At 35.2% G+C, this 21,325-nt stretch overlaps 1 protein-coding gene across 19 annotated transcripts in view; it reads left to right on the forward strand.

The window, feature by feature from the left end:
• Positions 1-21,325, forward strand: part of NAV3 (neuron navigator 3) — a 1,129,181-nt gene that overhangs the window by 1,060,709 nt on the left and 47,147 nt on the right. For all 19 annotated transcript variants that reach the window (XM_082351536.1, XM_082351537.1, XM_082351530.1 and 16 more), the window contains 2 exons: positions 1,480-1,557; positions 10,832-10,915. In XM_082351536.1, coding sequence (XP_082207662.1) covers positions 1,480-1,557; positions 10,832-10,915 — 162 coding nt within the window. The remainder of the gene's footprint in view (positions 1-1,479; positions 1,558-10,831; positions 10,916-21,325) is intronic.

Below are 21,325 nucleotides of genomic sequence, written 5' to 3' on the forward strand. Positions count from 1 at the left end.
GAAGTTTTATTTTATTAGCCTTTTAAAGTAAAATTTGTGCGTATTTTAAAAAAATTGAAAAAGTGTAAATTATTTCAATTTTATCTTTATAATTGCTAGACCAAAGAGTAAATATGGTTTTGAAAAACCTAAACTATTTACATCTCACGGACATGGCAAAATTCTACCATCGACCGCAATATGTATTAGCTACTAAGGCATAGAAATACCGCATGTTTGCCGTATTAGTAATTATCCACCTCTCCTTTAATTATTTATGCCCCATAGTAGGTCCTGGTTCTTTTTTAATGATTTATATTACTTTAAGGTTTCCTAGATTCTATTTTAAAGGAAATCTGATCATGTAATAGAGACTATTAATTTGAGAAAGCCTCTTTGAATTTGTATTGTTTTAAGAATAAAATAGATGTTCTCTGCTTTCTGGAACCTTTTGCGGTCATCATCATTTGAATGCAGCTCAAATGCTCTTTGGGTCTGGGTGTATCTCTTTTTTTAAAGGACAGGAGTCAAATGGAATCACATTTACTAAAATTATGTAAATGTCCCCTGTCTCTAATTCCAGTTTAAAGTTTAGTTCTTTTTTAGAGTCTTTTCAGTATTTACCACCATTTCTTCTCCACAAAAATCTAATGGGTAGGAAAAAAAAAAAAAGACAGTTAATGAACTGTGTCAATAATGCTCTTTCAAACTAAGGTAGTGTTTTGAAAGTCTAACTACAATAATAGAGAACTTGCTTTTGAAGAAATGAGAATCATCAGAGTAGAATGTTTGGCACCAAAGTAACTAAAATCCCTTGAGACCAGAAGTATACTTGTAGACTTAGTCTCAGTTGCTTATGAATATCTTAACCTTACTAATCACTGTTTATATTTCATGGAAACGTGAAACATGCAGATTAAACTGTGGAAAGTGCTTAAATTAAAATTTTAAATATGATATATACTCTCATCTTTTTCTGGTTCACTTTTATTTGAGTGTGGACCTAACCAAACAGGAAAACATTTTAGCATATTTATGTTGTTGGTTTATCTAGCCGTTTGCACAGTATTACTGATTTTTCCCCTTTTTTGAAACTATGGATAATCTATAACAGCATTTCTGCCCAGAGCTCATAGTAACTCACTGAATAAAGGGCATTATAACAAAGACTTGGGAAGGCTTCTCTGAGTGTTAGGAATTAAAACTCCAGCCAATAAAATTATTTTCAAATATGTAATCATTAAATGTTGAATTGGAGCCAACTTTCAGTGACTGCAGGATATTCTACAGCTTCTGAGAAGTTGCCAAAGAATAGGAAACAAAAATAAACATACAAAAATGGATAGAAAAATTAAAAGACCCAGAAAAAATATATATGTATATTTAGTGGGGGTAAGATGAGCTAATTATATAGTATTGGCTTTTTTGGATTGAATTCTTAGTTTTAAGTTAAAATCTACTAGCATATTGATTTGATTTTTTTTTTTTAATTACATTCAGCAAATCCATAAACTACGGAGAGAGCTTGTTGCATCACAGGAAAAAGTTGCCACTCTCACATCTCAACTTTCAGCAAATGTAAGTCACTTTTGATTTTTTTTGATATATTAAAACAGATGTTTATATAGTAAATGGGATAATTTTAGTAACAGACTCACAAACTTTAAATGTCCAAAATTATACAGACTTTTTTTTTTTTATGTTTTCTGGCTTTATTTATTTATTTATTTATTTTTGCTGTGTTGGGTCTTCGTTTCTGTGCGAGGGCTTTCTCTAGTTGCGGCGAGCGGGGGCCACTCTTCATCGCGGTGCGCGGGCCTCTCAGTATCGCGGCCTCTCTTGTTGCGGAGCACAGGCTCCAGACGCGCAGGCTCAGTAATTGTGGCTCACGGGCCTAGTTGCTCCGCGGCATGTGGGATCTTCCCAGACCGGGGCTCGAACCTGTGTGCCCTGCATTGGCAGGCAGATTCTCAACCACTGCGCCACCAGGGAAGCCCGTATACAGACTTTAAGTCACTAAATAGTGGGACTTTCCTGCACGCTGGGTAATCAAACGTAAATCCACATTGATGAGAAATCACAATGTGGTTAAAATGGCTTTTTGTTTCTTGTAAAGTTGGAAACATTAGTAAAACCTACAAGTGTCATTTCTTTTCTTATTTCTCATTGTTACCAACGCCCAGCCCCACATACGTAAGACTTTCTTCAGCTCCAAGACAATGAGGGGTTGACAGTGATTAACTGTGGAGTATAAAAAATTCTTGTGCCCTGTCTCCTTCAGCACAATTTATTGGACAATTAGTTAAGCAGCCAGTTAATTCTCTAAATTTGGGTTTCTTAGCTATGTTATAAATGAGCTACAGTTCTCTCAAAAACCTTGGTAGCCTCCTTATAGCAGTTTAAGCAGCTGAGGATGGCAAAAAATGATGATGGCAAAAACCATCAATTATATTAACGTTTACTGAAGATCTTTCAGTGTGCCAGGGAGTATACTCAGAGTAGGAGCAGAAATAAAGGCGAACATGTGGCATCGTGCCTGGCCCTAGGGAACAACAGTGTTAGAAGCAGCAGTGAGGGGTGAGGAAGCTCCTGCTATTTTGCCGTATGTCCTGACACCTTCACTCAACATCAGTCTGCTCACTCCCGCGGGGTGGCTTTGGGCCTGTTCCCTGCCTCACCGCTCTGCTCTGCGTGGAGTTCTTCCATCTGTTCAACAAAGCTTAACACAGCAAGAGTGAGCAAATGTGGGCCCACTGGGTATGATTTAAATAAGAGAGATTTTAAGAATAAAAGTTATTGTGCAATATATTGGGTTGGCAAAAAGTTTGTTTGGGTTTTTCCATACCATCGAGAACCCAAACGAATTTTTTGGCCAGTCCAGTACCTTCCACAGTATATAAGTAAGTCATTTCACTCACAATGCATTCATTTTAGCACTGTATTTGAATTGACTTTAGCTTTTTAACTTTGGGAGAATCAAATGAATTTGGGATTGGTTATATTTATTTTTTATAGATATTGTCAGGGGATTCTTAAAATAATAGCAGGTTTTAGAGAACTGTTTAGACAATACTGGAAGAGAACAGTATTATTTAACCCATATTTTTTGTCTAAGAATAATTCTTAAATAGTTCAGAAGCCACTGTAAATTTTATACTATAGGCTATATGTACAGTAGTATGAAGCACTCCTGTCTAGATTCCTGAATTTGTACCCAGAGGACATATTACAGTGTAAAAGCCGGAACACACTGGGTTGTGTTTGTCTGCAATGAGGAAGGCTCAACGACAGACCCTATGCGCTGGATAGTAAAGATATAAATGTCTTGAATGATTACTCAGAGTTTTGTTTTATTTTGTAAATGTCTCTTGCATGGACTTACATATCAGTTGTTGGATTAATAAATGGCTGCTATACATAATGGAATTTGGGCTTTTACACAATAATGTTTATACTGTCTCCATTTAAAAAGTAATACGGTTGACCCTTGAACAACACGGGTTTGAACTGTGCAGGTCCACTTATGCATGGATATTTTAAAAATCTGCATGTAAGTGGATCCACACATTTCTAAATATCTGCATATAACTTGACCCGCATAGTTCAAACCCGTGTGGTTTAAGGGTCAACCATACACCATCCTTGGTTGGTTGAACCCTTGGATGTGGAACTCACAGATGCGGAGGGCCAACTATGGGACTTGAGCATCCATGGATTTTGGTCCTGGAACCAATCTCCCACAGATACCAAGTGACAAATGTACATGTATATTGTATTAAAAAGAAAAACTGAAATTAAAAGAAGTGTTTAATAAAAGATATATACTTGCTTTTCCCTCTGAGATTCCCATTCCCATTCTTGTTGATTGATTTCTTGTGTTTCCTTTCAACATTGTTCTTCTATATACCCCTGAATACATATATACAGTACACATTTGGAAAGGCTTATACACACACACACACACACACACACACACATAGACACACAGAAGGAACCAAGTTCTAACATAGGAGGACAGTCCTGGGGGACAACTCGACGCCACTGTTTTGAAAGGTAACAAACATTTTACAAAGATGTCAGCCATTGGCTATCTGCCACTTCTCTCAAGTCATGCATGCCACACTATTTTCACTGTTGTGTTTTCATGACTATGGACTATGTATTCTCAGCTGGGCATTGATATGACCGTCAAAGCATGAATAGTGGTTCTTATGGTGGGGAAAAAAAAAGTACTCTTTTTTTTTTTAAAGTACTCTTTTTATGCATAAAGCACAGATATATAGAGAGTACATAAACAGGTATCCAGCATATTTGTGATATTAAAATGGCCATGGAGGAAGGGGACAATTAGGAAAAAAAAAAATCTATGATGTCTCCCTAGGGGGTGATAAAGAAAAAAATGTAAGAAACATAAAATTAGAAAAATCGGTGCCAAATTTATAAATTTGTTTTAAAAGTTCTAGTCTTGGAAAAACTATCCAAATATCTCCAGCCTTCCCTGTGCACGTCTGTGTTATCATTATTAGTACATTTTGCCTGTGGATGGGAGCTTAATATATATCCTATTTGGTTCTTCTTTTTTTACTTCATAATGCATTTTAGAAATATTCTCAAATCACCTCAGACCCACACAGAAACCTGTACGTAGCAGCTTTATTTTTTAATAGTGCAAAAATTGGAAACAACCAAAATGTCTCTTAATAGGTCCATGGATAAACAAACTCTGATACATCCATACCATGGACTGCCACTCAGCAGTAAAATTAAATAACTATTAATACACACAGCAACTTGGATGGATCTCAAGTGCATTAAGCTTAGTGAAAAAAAGACCAATTTTAAAAGGTCGCATACTATATAATTCCATTTATTCAACATTCTCAAATGACAAAATTATAGAAATGAAGAACAACTTAGTGGTTGCCAGGATTTAAGGAAGGTGGTCACCTCTCTCCTGAGAGGTGGGTGTAACTATAAAGGGTAGCAATAGGAAGAGCTTTGTGGTGATGAAAGGTGGTTATTTACATCTGTGAATCTTCATATGTGTACCAATAATGAATTTCTGGTTTTGATATTATATATAATTTTATAAAATGTAACCATTGAGGCAAACTGGGTAAAGGGGTACAAGAGTCCTCTCTGTACTCTCTTTGAAACTTCTTACGAATCTATAATTATTTCAAGTTTAAAAATTAAACACCTAAAGATCTATCACAATTTTTAAAAGTGATGTCTAGTTTTTAATTTCTTGGGAATTTAAATCTTATTTCACCATTTAGTGCTTTTTTCATTCGGTGGTGATATGGATTGTTAAAGCTTTTTACCATCAGGTAAATGTATTGCTGAAACTGTCAAAAGATGAAAGTCAGGAGATTCAGGTAATGAAGATATATATTATCTTCTACTCTTTTACAAAGCAGTTTATCAAAATTCACTTTAAAACCATTGCAGTAACTAAGAACTTGTGTAAGTGGATGCCTGTATAAATGTTTATAAAATCATTTTAAGGTCAATCCTATTTTAAACATTTAATAGTATCATTATAATTACTAGGGATGGAGTCTTGTATATTTATGTCCGTTTGTATCTTTAAGGATATACGCTCCTTTACACATTCAGAAATTTGAATTATTTATAAGGTACAAACCATCTTGAACTCATTCTCTTTAGCACTTAGTTTAAAATGACACTTCAGATTCAGTGCACCATTATAAGTCATCAAAGGATTTACTTGAGAAAACACTTGGTTTCTCAGTTCTAAGAAATACTGCATTTAAATTTCATTCAGAGTGTGTTTCGCGTCATTGCCTCTGAGTTAACATCTGTTGATGTATGTAATATATGCATATATTTTAATATACTTGTACAGAACTTAAATTAATTATAAGACTGAAAAATTTTTCTGTATAGTTTCTTCAATGTAACTCAAAAACATTTTTTAATCTTGTACATTTCCTATTTGGAGGTAAAGATGTGCTTTTTATTTATTATTTTATTCAGACCACAAGTAAACTTTTTACTTTTCGGTTAAATGGGATCACTACAATGACCACTATTGTATAGAAGTGTAATAGCCATGACTTATAAAGACAAATTACAATGTCTGGTTCTGTAGAAAATATCATTAATTGTTATTATTATTGTTTATTTAGTAATCATTTTAAGATCCAGCTATTCAGTTTTACTCAATAGATGAATAATTCTATCAGGACTTAATTGGTTTTCCTTAATTTGGGCTTTTTGGGTTCTTTTTCTTTTTGTAATTGATGCGTCACATGTTTGGACCTGGCAGCGTGATTATATTTATATGGAGTCCAGACAAAATAATCTGTGTTTTAATATTTAAATTTGAAACATCTGTTTCTCTGCTTTTTCTCCCCCTTTGTTAAAAGGGGCAGTGGTAAGTCAGAAAGTTATTCAGTCAGCTCGCCTCTCATCTGCCTGACAGAGTATAACCTCCATTCAGTAGAAGGCACGCTGAGCCTTCCCCTCTCCTTGCGAAGTTCTCTGAGCAGAGCTGCCGAAAGCCTGGGAAGCCTCTTTATAGAGCTGTGTGCACTAGGATGTCTGGGGAAAGGAGAGAGGGTATGTTGGCCAGCGCTATTTCCTGGCCTTCCTTGAATCAATACCCCACCAACAAACAGGAAGAGAACAGGAGCCCCACAGTCCAAGGCCCCCGGGAATGTACGGTCACATCAGACAGTCAGCCAGGTGCCCCCTGGCCTCTGACCCATACCTTCATGCTGCCAAGCCAGGTGGGATGCACTTAATGTATTTCTTACAAATCTCAGCCCTTAGGTCATCTGGAAATGGGCACTAAGGCTAGTTATCGCTACCACTTTTCAAAGATATCGCTGAATGAATGTGTAACCAAAAAAAGTTTTTTTTGTGTTTTGTGTGTTTTGTTTTTTTACCTTTCAGCACATAAGTCTTTTAACCACAAATCTCTCAGGTGTTATTTTCCTTGGGATTGTGTCCTATATCTTTGCTCTATTTAATATTTTTATATAATCTGGCAGTTACTTTTGTGTTTCTGCATCTCCTTTAAGGGAAAACTATTTTGCACATGATTAACAATGACAGACACTGAAGGGACAATTTTATACAGTAAAAGAAATGTGAAATCTTATTTATGATAGTTTCAGAGTCATTTTCCGTTCATCTAACTATTGATTTTCAAATGTAAAGTCTTCTATTTCTGTCTGTCTATGTAATCTGTCTATCTATCCCCATATACATCTATGTAAAGAGTATTTTTTACTTGGTTAATGGGCTGTCACTGAATTCTGAATGAACAAATGCAATGCAGGCATTTTTCATAATGATATTCCACCTTATTTTTTAGTACCACAGTTATTTACATGTCTATTCAGATTACGTTATGTGATTCCAAAACTAAAGGCAATATGTATTAAAAATATTTTCCCTTAACTAATATTAACTTATATTAACTTAACTAATATTAACTTAACTTATATTAACTTAACTAATATTCAGTCTTGTCTCTTTTATTACCTTCACAGACTTCACCTAACACAAGTAGGGAATATTCATCAACATATTGATACAACTTTACTGTGGCTTGAAAATTATGCAGCTGCTAAGAGAAAAGTCAGAACCATGTAAACTATGATTAACAGTCCCCCTAAAAATCCACAGTTCTTTTAAAGTCATCATTTTATAGAGTTTTTAGACACGATATATTTTCCTATAGTTTAATCAGTCTTACATTCCATTTTTGTCTCCAGTAAGGTGACAAAGATTATCACTGGTATAAATGCCTTCCTTTATTTTACCTATTGTAGTGCCTTTCCATGAATCCAATTGGTGCGAAAGTTGCCCTTTTATTAACTTCAAAGTAACAAAGCTATTATGATAAACTAAGTCAAGGGGACATAAACTTAAAGCAGCATTTCACGAACATACTTTTAACAAACTTTTCACTGAGAGCAATGTGACTCAAATTAAAATGTTCTTTTGTAACTAGTTATATATGTTCTTGTAAATAATTAATGAAGAGCAATTTTCCAAAGATTGAAAACTGACCTTCTAATGGTGAACATTTTATATTTACTCATAGATACCAAATATAAGCAATATATTTGTGCAGCATATTCTTCACAGCCCTGCTTTCTTTGTCATATTTTTAATTCCTATTAAACTGATAAAATATGCACAGCTGGTAAAATGAAGTAATTTTCTGTAAGTATATATATTCAAGGACTCATTGTCCAACAATTAAACCTTACAGTTATTTGGGAGAATTGAAACTTTTCAATGTTATGTAGAGTCTGGCATTTCTTGTAGTGAATATTAACAAAGTTCTTCTATTTTAGAGGAAAACAAGCTATTTTAGCTTTAGAATTTAGTAACCCATTGTATCTTCATAGCAGGATTATTTTTAACAGTCTAAACTGGAATCAGCACTAATGGTCGTCATGGACAAATAGATTATAAATCACACAGAGCAGTGCTTTACAGCAAATTCTAACTCCTGCTGCACACCACATGGATGAATCTCAAAACACAATGTTAAGCAAAAGAAAACTGTCACCAAGAAAATCATGCCATGTGATTCCACTCGGATAGTTTTAAAAATAGGCCAAGCTAAAACATAGTGTTTAAGGATGCAAGCTTAGGTGGCCAAACTATATAGGGAAGCAAGAAAATAATTATCACACAGGTCACTCTAGTGGTTATCTTTTCGGAAGGGAGAGGGGACAGAGATGAGGAAGGGGCAAGGGAGGACTTCCAGGGTCTTCAAATCCTCTTTGTTGACTTGGCTGCTGAGTGCATGAATATTCGCGACGTTAAACCAGTGAGGTGTACATTTTCATTTTGTTCACCTTTAACATAGTGTGAAGGTTAAGTATAAGAGAAAGTGGGACATAACCTTATGCTAATTTCTGAGGGTACTAAGTCTGATGTAATGACATTCCTTGTCATTGGAAATGTTTTGAACTATTAGATACTATTCGTTTTTTAAAAAGAGTGTTATTTATCTGATTAAACCTGCTAACAAACCTTGGAGTACAGTTCTCAAGGTCGTGTGTATGTGTGTGTTTGAGAGAGAGGGAAAGGCGGAAAGAGGGAGAAGGGAGTGGAAAAGAATAGAGGCTTTTTTTTTTTTTTTGGTTATTTAAATTTTTTTTTTATTGAAGTAGAGTTGATTTACAGTGCTGTGCCAATCTCTGCTGTACAGCAAGGTGACTCAGTTATATAGACATTCTTTTTTTATATTCTTTTCCATTATGGTTGATCACAGGATATTGAATAGTTCCCTGTGCTATACAGTAGGACCTTGTTGTTTATCCATCCTATATATAATAGTTTGCATCTGCTAACCCCAAACTCCCAGTCCTACCCTCCCCCACCCCCCTCCCCCTTGGCAACCACAAGTCTGTTCTCTATGTCTGTGAGTCTGTTTCTGTTTTGTAGCTAGGTGGAAAAGAATAGAGTTTTACTTACTGATGGACTGAAGATTAATAGCATCTTCTATAATTATCTTTCTCTATATTACAGTGTCAGGAAAACAAAGGCATCCCAGGATGAGCTCAGAGCTAGGAACAAAGACACCTTTATATTATGATGCTAATGGAAGGGACTTGTACATTCTAGCTGTTGCCAATAATGGAATAAACTTCTGGCTGTTACTAATAATGAAATAAACTTCTAGTGCCCTAATTCTTAGGACTCCTGTGACCCATTTGATAATAGGTACCTCAGCCTTTCAGCTCTGCTAGAGTTACAAGGCAATTTATTTTAATTGCATCCTCTCACTCCCTTCTCTCAAAAAAATAATCTTTTGCCAAATTTTCCCCCACACATAGTTTATTATAGATGTCGGTTGTAAAATATTCTGTACTCGTATCTCTTTATGGATGCGATAAAATTGGATAACATACCTGTGGTTCTACATCAAGCCATAGTGAGAGGTTGATGCATCTCTTCATGCATAATATTCTGTGGGTCAAGCTGTTGCATGATGGCATGTCAATAGAAACTGGCCTATTTTAGAACTATAATAAGATTTTCAAATACTTCTTAATCGTAAGAGTTACGGTTATGTACTGCAATGTGTATAATTCTCTGAGATTTAAAATAAAACCCCAGAGCCACAAAAACTTAAATAAAATATGACTGAATATTATTTCTAGCTGGCCTACCTACACTTCCTTAGTGGAAGGGAAAAAAGTAGGAATAAAAGCCCTTTTTATTGAAAAGAGTTTGGAAAGTGAAGACAACTCTTTTCGATTCAATTCTTTGTAAGTAGAAAAAGAGGAAAGATAATGTTATAGCTGTCAGCAGATGTCTGGCACTTGGAGGAGAGCATCATTTCAATAGAGGAGCTAACAGTATCTTCAAAGGTCATCATGCAGGTATAAAAATGAGGAACATTCGTCCATTGACTATTGCTGCGACCTCCTCCCGGGCTTTGAGTCTAAAAACTTGGCAACTCAGAACTTTATCCAGTATTTTGGGTGTCAAATCCTCCATGATGTGCAAGTTAGAAGGTGTTTTTATGTGCAAAATACCATTCCCTTTCAGAAGCTGAACTCATTAAATGAATTCAAGATTGAACTCAAGATTGAAACACTGATTTTTAAGCTGAACTCATTAAGTGAGTTCAAGATTGAACTCAAGATTGAAACACTGATTTTTAAGCTGAAGTTTAGAAATAATAGATGAAGATTTGTGTTAACGGAGAGTCAGCACTGAAAGCCAGACATGACGGTCATAGTATTTAAAGAGTAAGAATACCTGAAATTAAGCATTTTGTAAAGAGAAGGGTTTTCATCCATCCACATAAGGTTCTGACATTTAAGATGTGTTCCTTCTGTTTTGTTCGCAGGCTCACCTCGTAGCAGCTTTTGAAAAGAGTTTAGGGAATATGACTGGCCGACTGCAAAGTCTAACCATGACAGCGGAACAGAAGGTATGTTCAGGAATTGCCACTGGGGCTTGAAATAAGACAGGAAGTTGCATAGGGTGTTTAAGCAATACCTGAGATGCAGCTCCTTAGAAATAATACTGAGAGGATCCATTCTAAAGTAAATTGGAACAATGGCAAGATAATACCTTTTCTTTTCGGATTTTAATTTAAAGACTTATGATTCAGATTAACCTATATTGGAACACACACACACACACACACACACACACACGTTCTTTTTAGGCAGTCTATTATTTTACTTGTGACTGGAACTATTGAAAGAATGCCAAATGTTAAGAAAAAGAAACAGGAGAAGAGTTAGAATATTCTAGGAATAATTTAACGCAGTTGATGAGAATTGCACTCTGACAAGAATTTTCACAAATCCATGGTCTATAAGCCCAGTTATAGACCATGGCTGTGATCTGAGATACTCACGGAGAAGGCCTGAAACAGAGGTTAGGGCTCTGTAAAGTAAGGGGCCTTAAGTTACCGTATCTACGAGACAAGGAACAGTCCTGTGTAATTTTGGAGTAACAAGACTAGTTGGCATCTGGGGATGCTGTCTTTGAAGTAAAGCTAGGCTACATCAAAAGCTTTAAAATAAACCTGAAGGATTTTATGGAGTAGAAGAAGGAATGGTTTTTAAAAAAAAAAAAGCAACAGAGAATTTGGTTCACAAAGGCAGAAATATCAAAAGGTCCACACTGGATAGTAAGAATCTGGACACTTTCCATATGATGACCAGTAACTTACCTCCCTGCCATTGATTTGGTGGCCCTAACCTGAGTCCTTGGATGAGTGTCTAAAAAGTCTCTAAAATTGTGTGGAAATATTTGTAAAAATGGCATATGTGCATAATATGAGCAGATTTCCATAGTTTTCATCTAATTTTCAAAGAGATCCATATCTAAATAGTTCTGGATAATTTCAGAATCAGTTCCTATATCTTTCCATAGGGATGGCTTCGATTTTGGCTTCAGTTCTGTAAAGTATGGCTTTGGCTTTAAAGAACTAGCATGTATTATTGAGTTTTGTCAGTTTACTACTTTTTTTAAAGTTAAAAAAAAACAAAAACAAAAAACAAAAAACTGAACAGTCCAATTAAACCAAAAGAGAAAATCAAATATTCCTATAGTTGCCTGGTGTAATTATAGACCTGCATGCTGTTTGCCCTTCTCTTTCATTCTCCTATTTCATAGCTCTCCCCTGCCCATGAAAGAAAACACTGTCCCTCCCTGTCAAGCCTGTTCTGAAAGAGAAGATAACAAACTCCTTTGACCACATAAATTTTGTCTTAATCTTTTGAGGGGGATACAATTTACCATTTCACTGTGTAACATAAGAACTCAGCAAATAGGATTACAAGGCCTTTTTAAGGGCATACAGGTGGGAAAGATTATAAATGTTGGAGTCCAGTAGCCTCAAGTTTGAATCTCGGCAAGGTCTCTCAAGAGCTGGAGAATCTCCCTTTCGTAACCCTCAATTTTATCATTATAGAAGTGGGAGTTATTATAACTACCTTGTAGAATCATTCTGAGGAGTAAGTGAGATACTGTAATATGTCACAGGCAGTGGATAGTCAACAAATGTTACCTTTCTTTATATTTCTCTCCTTTTTTTCCTTAAAAAATGTAAGATAAACCAAATTCATCATTGGTTGTATGCCAGGCATATTGCTTGAAATCATGGTTAGTATTTAAGTCACAATATCTTTAAGAAGTCAAAATTTATATATTTTGCCTCTCCATATTTCCTTCAGCTCATATTTTTATTTGTAGGCAAATTTCTCGTAGAAATTGGATATATATACATGTTTGTTAATTTATAATGTCTATGAAAAATTCCTGAATATTTTAGAATACATCTCCATAATACAAAGAATTATATAATTGTTTGCACATTATCCTTGAAGTAACATTGCCAAAATTGTAAAGTTTTCTCAGAAGATATCATGTCTGCAATTGCCCTTGCCATTTTTTTAACTGAAAGTAGAATGGTTGCTCTTTTAATTGAAATATGTATACACACAAAACGATGCTTATTTTATTTTATCAACATTAGGTTTTTTAACATTCACATTAGCATTGTATTTTATTAACAATGTTTATTTCATTATATTATTTATTTAACAATGTTTATTTTAGTAATCTGAGATTTATAACTTGCTTTTTTCCAGAGTGGTTTTGAGAATCTTATAAAGTTTATTGGATTATGATATAACACAATTCAATGACAGAATCTAGTGAAAACCAGTAGAGGAATGTATATAACAAGATGCTTGAGCCTAGGTAATTACCACCCCAAAGTAGAAATTCACTGAACTGAATTGATCTCAAGGAAGCTAAGGCACAAAGGGAGATTGCTTGACGTGTTTAGTTTTCATTTTCTGACCAGAAGAGCATAATTTAGATTGAAGAGACAAACTTTCAGGCACTGAATTCAAGGACAAATTTATTGTAAAGTTTCTTAAATTGGGGTCATGAAATAACAAAAGACAAAATCTCTGTTCAAATAGACATTTCTCTAAAAGCTGAGGGCATAACATTTAGTCATATTTCAGGAAAGCCATTTTCTTCAGGGAGCTGAGATAAAAGGGCTTATTGTTCTCTGGTGATCCAACAATCCTGGGAAAAAAGAGAAGAGAATATAAAGCAGAGGTTTTGAAACTCTGTTCTAGACTTCCAAGGTTCCTTTGTCCATTTAGTCATGCACCAAAGTAATAATGAATTTCTATCGTGTATGAGATACTGTTCTAGCTACTGAGAATTCAGCAGTGAAATACACACACACACACACACACACACACACACACACACACACACTTATATCCTAGTTTATAACCAGTTATAATATAAAATAGAGTTTATATTCTAGTAGGTGACAGATTATGATAAAAATATAATTCAAGTATATGGGAATTTCAGGTGAAGATAAGGACCACTGAAAAATTTTAAGCTAAGAATGAGTATATTGGGAAGCAAGGTAGGATGCTAACACATGAAGAAGCAAAGGCCAAGGTGGTTGCATGTGCTTGGTTATCTACTTAAGAAATAGATAAACTTAGAAAAAATAAAATAAAAGAATTAAAAAAAGAAAGAAAGAAAGAGATAAACTAAACTAGGACTCAGATCCAAGACTCCTGCTTCAGTGTGTGATTTTCAACAATCATATGGCATTAATAGCCTGAAAACTGGATCAAAATTTTAGTTAGGTTTCTAGACCAAAATCACTCCCTTGAATAATGTTCTAAATTTTTTCCTTGTTTCCAGATGCCAAGTCACACCGATTCTCTTGCTAAATGTATGTGCCAAAACACTGCTTTTATGTACTTGTAGCCTGGTAAAAATAAATAAACAAATAAAAATAAAAGAAAGAAAAGACATGTATGAATAACTCAGGAGGCAGAAAATATGAGGTGCAGTTAGAAATATAACAAGACAATGTCATGAGTGTTCTCACAGAGAACCACTGCATTTTCACACTAGTTTTTGGGGGTGGGGGGGGGGTTTGGGTTTTTTTGTGTGGTTTTTTGTTTTGTTTTGTTTTTTATTGAAATATAGTTGATTTACAATGTTGTGTTAATTTCAGGTATACAGCAAAATGATTCAGTTATATATATAGTTATAGAATAGTTATATCTATTTTTTTTCAAATTATTTTCCATTATTGGCTAATACAAAATATTGAGTATAGTTCCCTATGCTATACAGCAGGTCCTTGTTGGTTATCTCTTTTTTATATGGTAATGTGTATATATTAATCCCAAACTCCTATTTTTTCCCTCCTCCCCTTTCCCCTTTAGTAACCATAAGTTTGTTTTCTATGTCTGTGGGTCTATTTACATTAGTTTTAGAGGAGAGGTGGCCGAGAGGAGCCTTGTCAGGCTCTGGGAGGATGAAAAAAATTAATTCAGGAGAGATGGAGGACCGCATGTCATAGAGGAAGGAACACCATGAGCATGCACAGCAAGGAAGGAAATTACGGGAGACATTAAGGGAAAAAGAAGGAATGTGGAGGGAAATGTGGAACCAAGGCTTGAAAGATATCTAAGGAATCTGGTCCTTGGAAACAGGGAGCCATTCAAAGATTTTTGACACTAGGCTCACATGATAAAAGTTAGTTAATGAAGATCAGTCTAGCAGCATTTCCCAGTAGTTTAACAGCATTCCCTGTAGCTGCCAGAAGACCATGTGTTATGGAACAGTAAGTCTATAAATAAGAGTAATTAAGATAATCGTCAGTAATGCTGCCCAGAGAGTGACATTATCTCTAGGTATCCCCTATACCTAAGGCTCAACAGATTGTGATGGTGACATAGTTTGATCAAGAATTTTACCTGGATTGCAGGTCCTTGTCCCTTAACTACTACTTTTCCACCAAGATTCTTTAAAAGAATTAAGACCGAATGCCCTGAAGCATCACTATATGTGATGAAACGGCTTCTTTTCAGTGCATATAGAGTGGTACTAGCTACGTACCATCCTTGTCAGAATTGAAAAAATTGTCCCTCAAATTATTGTTCAGGGTTTTATTTTCTTATGCTGCAATAAAGGTCATCAAAATGATAAGAATTCTGCAAATCTATATTTTTATGAATGAAATTTTTACACAACTACTGCTAAATCCTTGCAGATTTACTATGGCTATATACTCATTGATAATTAGAAGACTTTCAAATCACTTCCTTATATCTGTAGTGCCAGAGGCAATTAGAACATATGTTAAGGTGTGGTAGGTTAGTCTTGTTAGAAGGTCAGAGCATGACAGAGGAATATATTTTTGTTTGAGTAGTGGAGCTCAGATGTTGATTCTATGCTAACTATAAAGTCTAGGGTTTGCTCATTCTTACCTCTGTGAAACTACTTTTTTGGATGACTAGATGAATAGACACTTAAATGTTAAAACTTAGAAAATTCAAAACCAACTCTGTAAATAGATAATGTAGAAGCTAAAATTTTAGTTGAATTGGGTCTTTACATTAACTCCTAGTTCAGGTTAAATATTTATCATCTAGAAGTGTTTTTAAAAATTTATCACTAGACTCAGAAAATACATTCATTAGCCTTTTAGGGCATAGGATAATTCGAATCTGTAAGTTACTTATGGATTCAAGTTACTTATGCTACTGAGGTTTGATGAATTCAGTTCATTTAGTTAGAACCAGGGCTGGCCAGGTTCTTTCAGCAGAGAACTTCACAAAATTTCAAGACACATACGAGGGGTTGGAGAGTGGGGTGTGTTCAAAGAAACTATAGCTAGATAATGTGAGATTAACTGCGTTAGTGTGAGGAAGCAAAAGACTGGTTTAGTGGAAAAATTTTAAGAGCCTTGCCTAGAAATTCAAACAGAAGGTCAGGCTGTTTCATGAGATTTGTTGCCAAGCTGTGAGATTCTCAATAAGGCCTGTGCCCAGGAGAAATTTGGAAAGAGGTCAGATGTAGTTAGGAAGTTAAGTTGGAAAAACACGGAGCAACGCCAGTATTATGACACAATATTTGATCATTTGATCACTTTATTTTGAAGCATTTCAAGTCTGACCTTGATAGCTTGTTTAGCCTCAGAGACATGTACAAAACAATTAGAAGAGATACTGACTCCATCCAGCCTCTTTTACACAAGAAACTCACATGGACTACATTACTGGAATCTCACGTGGTCAGCCTATGTTTGGGGCATCGTTATCTTGAATGGCTCATTGTAGGTAAATGAAATTTGAGTTCGGTTCTCACGTTTTAAAGTATCATTTTTGAAAAGGGGAAAATATCAATAAAATATTATCTGATCATCTTATTCCCCAGACCCTCTGCAGAGTTAGTCCAGCCCCAGTCTTCTCTTTGGGAGAAGAGTAGGAAACTGAGAACTACTAAATTAGAGGAACAGACTTCAAATTCATCTCTTGATGGTATCTACATTTTCCAGGTTCTTTCTGAAGCTTTAATAGGGATTCTCAAAACTTAAGTTATCTTCTGTTAGGTCACCTTTAAGATGAAAAGACTATGTGAAAATATTTCAGATTATCAAACGATTTTATAGTTGCTTATCTCTGGAACTCACTTCTAATTATTTTTCTAATCCACACTCCCTGCCACGGCTAAAACTAAAGCAGGGAGTCCATAGTTGTCCTTGGCGGCAGCACTGCAAGCTCCATGAATTATAGACATCTTAGAGAATATGTACCTTAAAAATAAATGTGAGCAATCAACTATAATTACAAAGGGGAAAAAAGGAAGGCGAGAAATAAACTATTTAGAAATTTCTGTCTCAGTCCAGTTTTCATTCTAAAATGCTTTATATTCATCACTATACACTTTTGGAGAAGAGAGGAAGGAAAACCCACTTTGTTGCCATCCAAAGGAAGTGATTCCACTGATTTAGCCACATTGAGACTTTCAGTTTATAATGAATAATAAAGTTATTGATATTTTTAGTATATAGCATCCTAAGTGATCGACACCCTCTCGTTAAAATATGCAGTGGAGTTGAAGTTTTACATCATTCTTTGAAGGGAAGAAACACCGTTTAACATAGACCAGACATTTGAACAAAATCGTCCCAAGATTTACTGAGATCAGATCATAAATCAGGTGAAAAGATAAACTCTTCGACAGCTAAATAAGCTGAATGCATTAAATGGTCTGGATGCATAGAGAAGGAACCTGCTCATTTTTCCTCAAAGGAAAACTAAGAGGTGTCATGTGGATGGAGACGTGTCACCATGGCCCTTAAGGGTGAAGGATATTCAAAGCACAGGAGGAAATCACATGGAAAGACTCAGAGAAAGAGATAGTGCTAGTTTGAATGATGGTGAGGGTGGATCGCATTAACTGAAGTAAGAAAAAAGGAAGGGACTTCTGCAGATATGGAGAGATAACTACTTCAGGTTTAACAGACTATCAGTGTAGAATTTAACTATCATTTTTTTTAATTTTTAAATTTAATTTTATTTATTTTTTTATACAGTAGGTTCTTATTAGTCATCAATTTTATATACGTCAGTGTATACATGTCAATCCCAATCGCCCAATTCATCACACCACCACCACCACCCCCCAGCTGCTTTCCCCCCTTGGTGTCCATATGTTTGTTCTCTACATCTGTGTCTCAGTTTCTGCCCTGAAAACCGGTTCATCTGTACCATTTTTCTAGGTTCCACATATATGCATTAATATACGATATTTGTTTTTCTCTTTCTGACTTACTTCACTCTGTATGACAGTCTCTAGATCCATCCATGTCTAAACAAATGACCCAATTTCATTCCTTTATATGGCTGAGTAATATTCCATTGTATATATGTACCACATCTTCTTTATCCACTTGTCTGTCGGTGGGCATTTAGGTTGCTTCCATGACCTGGCTATTGTAAATAGTGCTGCGATGAACATTGGGGTGCATGTGTCTTTTTGAATTATGGTTTTCTCTGGGTATATGCCCAGTAGTGGGATTGCTGAGTCATATGATAGTTCTATTTTTAGTTTTTTAAGGAACCTCCATTCTGTTCTCCATAGTGGCTGTATCAATTTACATTCCCACCAACAGTGCAAGAGGGTTCCCTTTTCTCCACACCCTCTCCAGCATTTGTTGTTTGTAGATTTTCTGTAGATGTCCATTCTAACTGGTGTGAGGTGATACCTCATTATAGTTTTGATTTGCATTTCCCTAATAATTAGTGATGTTGAGCAGCTTTTCATGTGCTTCTTGGCCATCTGTATGTCTTCTTTGGAGAAATGTCTATTTAGGTCTTCTGCCCATTTTTGGATTGGGGTGTTTGTTTTTGTATTATTGAGCTGCATGAGCTGTTTCTATATTTTGGAGATTAATCCTTTGTCCGTTGATTCGTTTGCAAATATTTTCTCCCATTCTGAGAGTTGTCTTTTGGTCTTGTTTATGGTTTCCTTTGCTGTGCAAAAGTTTTGAAGTTTTATTAGGTCCCATTTGTTTATTTTTGTTTTTATTTCCATTACTCTAGGAGGTGTATCAAAAAAGATCTTGCTGTGATTTATGTCAAAGAGTGTTCTTCCTATTTTTTCCTCTAAGAGTTTTATAGTGTCTGGTCTTACATGTAGATCTCGAATCCATTTTGAGTTTATTTTTGTGTATGGTGTTAGGGAGTGTTCTAATTTCATTCTTTTACATGTAGCTGTCCAGTTTTCCCAGCACCACTTATTGAAGAGACTGTATTTTTTCCATTGTATATCCTTGCCTCCTTTGTCATAGATTAGTTGACCGTAGGTGTGTGGGTTTATCTCTGGGCTTTCTATCTTGTTCCATTGATCTATGTTTCTGTTTTTGTGCCAGTACCATATTGTTGATTACTGTAGCTTTGTAGTATAGTCTGAGATCAGGGAGTCTGATTCCTCCAGCTCCGTTTTCTTCCCTCAAGACTGCTTTGGCTATTCGGGGTCTTTTGTGTCTCCATACAAATTTTAAGATGATTTGTTCTAGTTCTGTAAAAAATGCCATTGGTAATTTGATAGGGATTGCATTGAATCTGTAGATTGCTTTGGGTAGTATAGTCATTTTCACAATGTTGATTCTTCCCATCCAAGAACATGGTATATCTCTCCATCTGTTAGTATCATCTTTAATCATCTTATCATCTTTAATTTCTTTAATTTCTTTCATCAGTGTCTTATAGTTTTCTGCATACAGATCTTCTGTCTCCTTGGGTAGGTTTATTCCTAGGTATTTTATTCTTTTTGTTGCAATGGTAAATGGTAGTGTTCCCTTAATTTCTCTTTCAGATTTTTCATCATTAGTGTATAGGAATGCAAGAGATTTCTGTGCATTAATTTTGTATCCTGCAACTTTACCAAATTCACTGATTAGCTCTAGTAGTTTTCTGGTGGCATCTTTAGGATTCTGTATGTATACTATCATGTCATCTGCAAACAGTGACAGTTTTACTTCTTCTTTTCCAATTTGTATTCCTTTTATTTCTTGTTCTTCTCTGATTGCCATGGCTAGGACTTCCAAAACTATGTTGAATAATAGTGGTGAGAGTGGACATCCTTGTCTCATTCCTGACCTTAGAGGAAATGCTTTCAGTTTTTCACCATTGAGAATGATGTTTGCTGTGGGTTTGTCATATATGGCCTTTATTATGTTGAGGTAGGTTCCCTCTATGCCCACTTTCTGGAGAGTTTTTATCATAAATTGGTGTTGAATTTTGTCAAAAGCCTTTTCTGCATCTATTGAGATGATCATATGGTTTTCATTCTTCAATTTGTTAATATGGTGTATCACATTGATTGATTTGCGTATATTGAAGAATCCTTGCATCCCTGGGATAAAGCCCACTTGATCATGGTGTATGATCCTTTTAATGTGTTGTTGGATTCTGTTTGCTAGTATTTTGTTGAGGATTTTTGCATCTATATTCATCAGTGATATTGGTCTGTAATTTTCTTTTTTTGTAGTATCTTTGTCTGGTTTTGGTATCAGGGTGGTGGTGGCCTCATAGTGTTTGGGAGTGTTCCTTCCTCTGCAATTTTTTGGAGGAGTTTGAGAAGGATGGGTGTTAGCTCTTTCCTAAATGTTTGATAGAATTCACCTGTGAAGCCATCTGGTCCTGGACTTTAGTTTGTTGGAAGATTTTAAATCACAGTTTCAATTTCATTACTTGTGATTGGGCTGTTCATAGTTTCTATTTCTTCCTGCTTCAGTCTTGGAATGTGATACCTCTCTAAGAATTTGTCCATTTCTTCCAGATTGTCCATTTTTTTGGCATAGAGTTGCTTGTAGTAGTCTCTTAGGATGCTTTGTGTTTCTGCGGTGCCTCTTGTAACTTCTTTTTCACTTCTAATTTTACTGATTTGAGTCCTCTCCCTCTTTTTCTTGATGAGTCTGGCTAATGGTTTATGAATTTTGTTTATCTTCTCAAAGAACCAGCTTTTAGTTTTATTGATCTTTGCTATTGTTTTCTTTGTTTCTATTTCATTTATTTCTGCTGTGATATTTATGATTTCTTTCCTTCTGCTAACTTTGGGTTTTGTTTGTTCTTCTTTCTCTAGTTCCTTTAGGTGTAAGGTTAAGATTGTTTATTTGAGATTTTTCTTGTTTCTTGAGGTAGCCTTGTATAGCTATAAACTTCCGTCTTAGAACTGCTTTTTCTGCATCCCATAGGTTTTGGATCGTCGTGTTTTCATTGTCATTTGTCTCTCGGTATTTTTTGATTTCCTCTTTGATTTCTTCAGTGATCTCTTGGTTATTTAGTAACGTATTGTTTAGCCTGCATGTGTTTGTGTTTTTTACATTTTTTTTCCTGTAATTCATTTCTAATCTCATAGCATTGTGGTCAGAAAAGATGCTTGATATGATTTCAATTTTCTTAAATTTATTGAGGCTTCATTGTGACCCAGGATGTGATCTCTCCTAGAGAATGTTCCATGCACACTTGAGAAGAAAATG

The sequence above is a fragment of the Balaenoptera borealis genome, assembly GCF_965194805.1.
Source record: "Balaenoptera borealis genome assembly, chromosome: 13".
Lineage (NCBI taxonomy): Eukaryota > Metazoa > Chordata > Mammalia > Artiodactyla > Balaenopteridae > Balaenoptera > Balaenoptera borealis.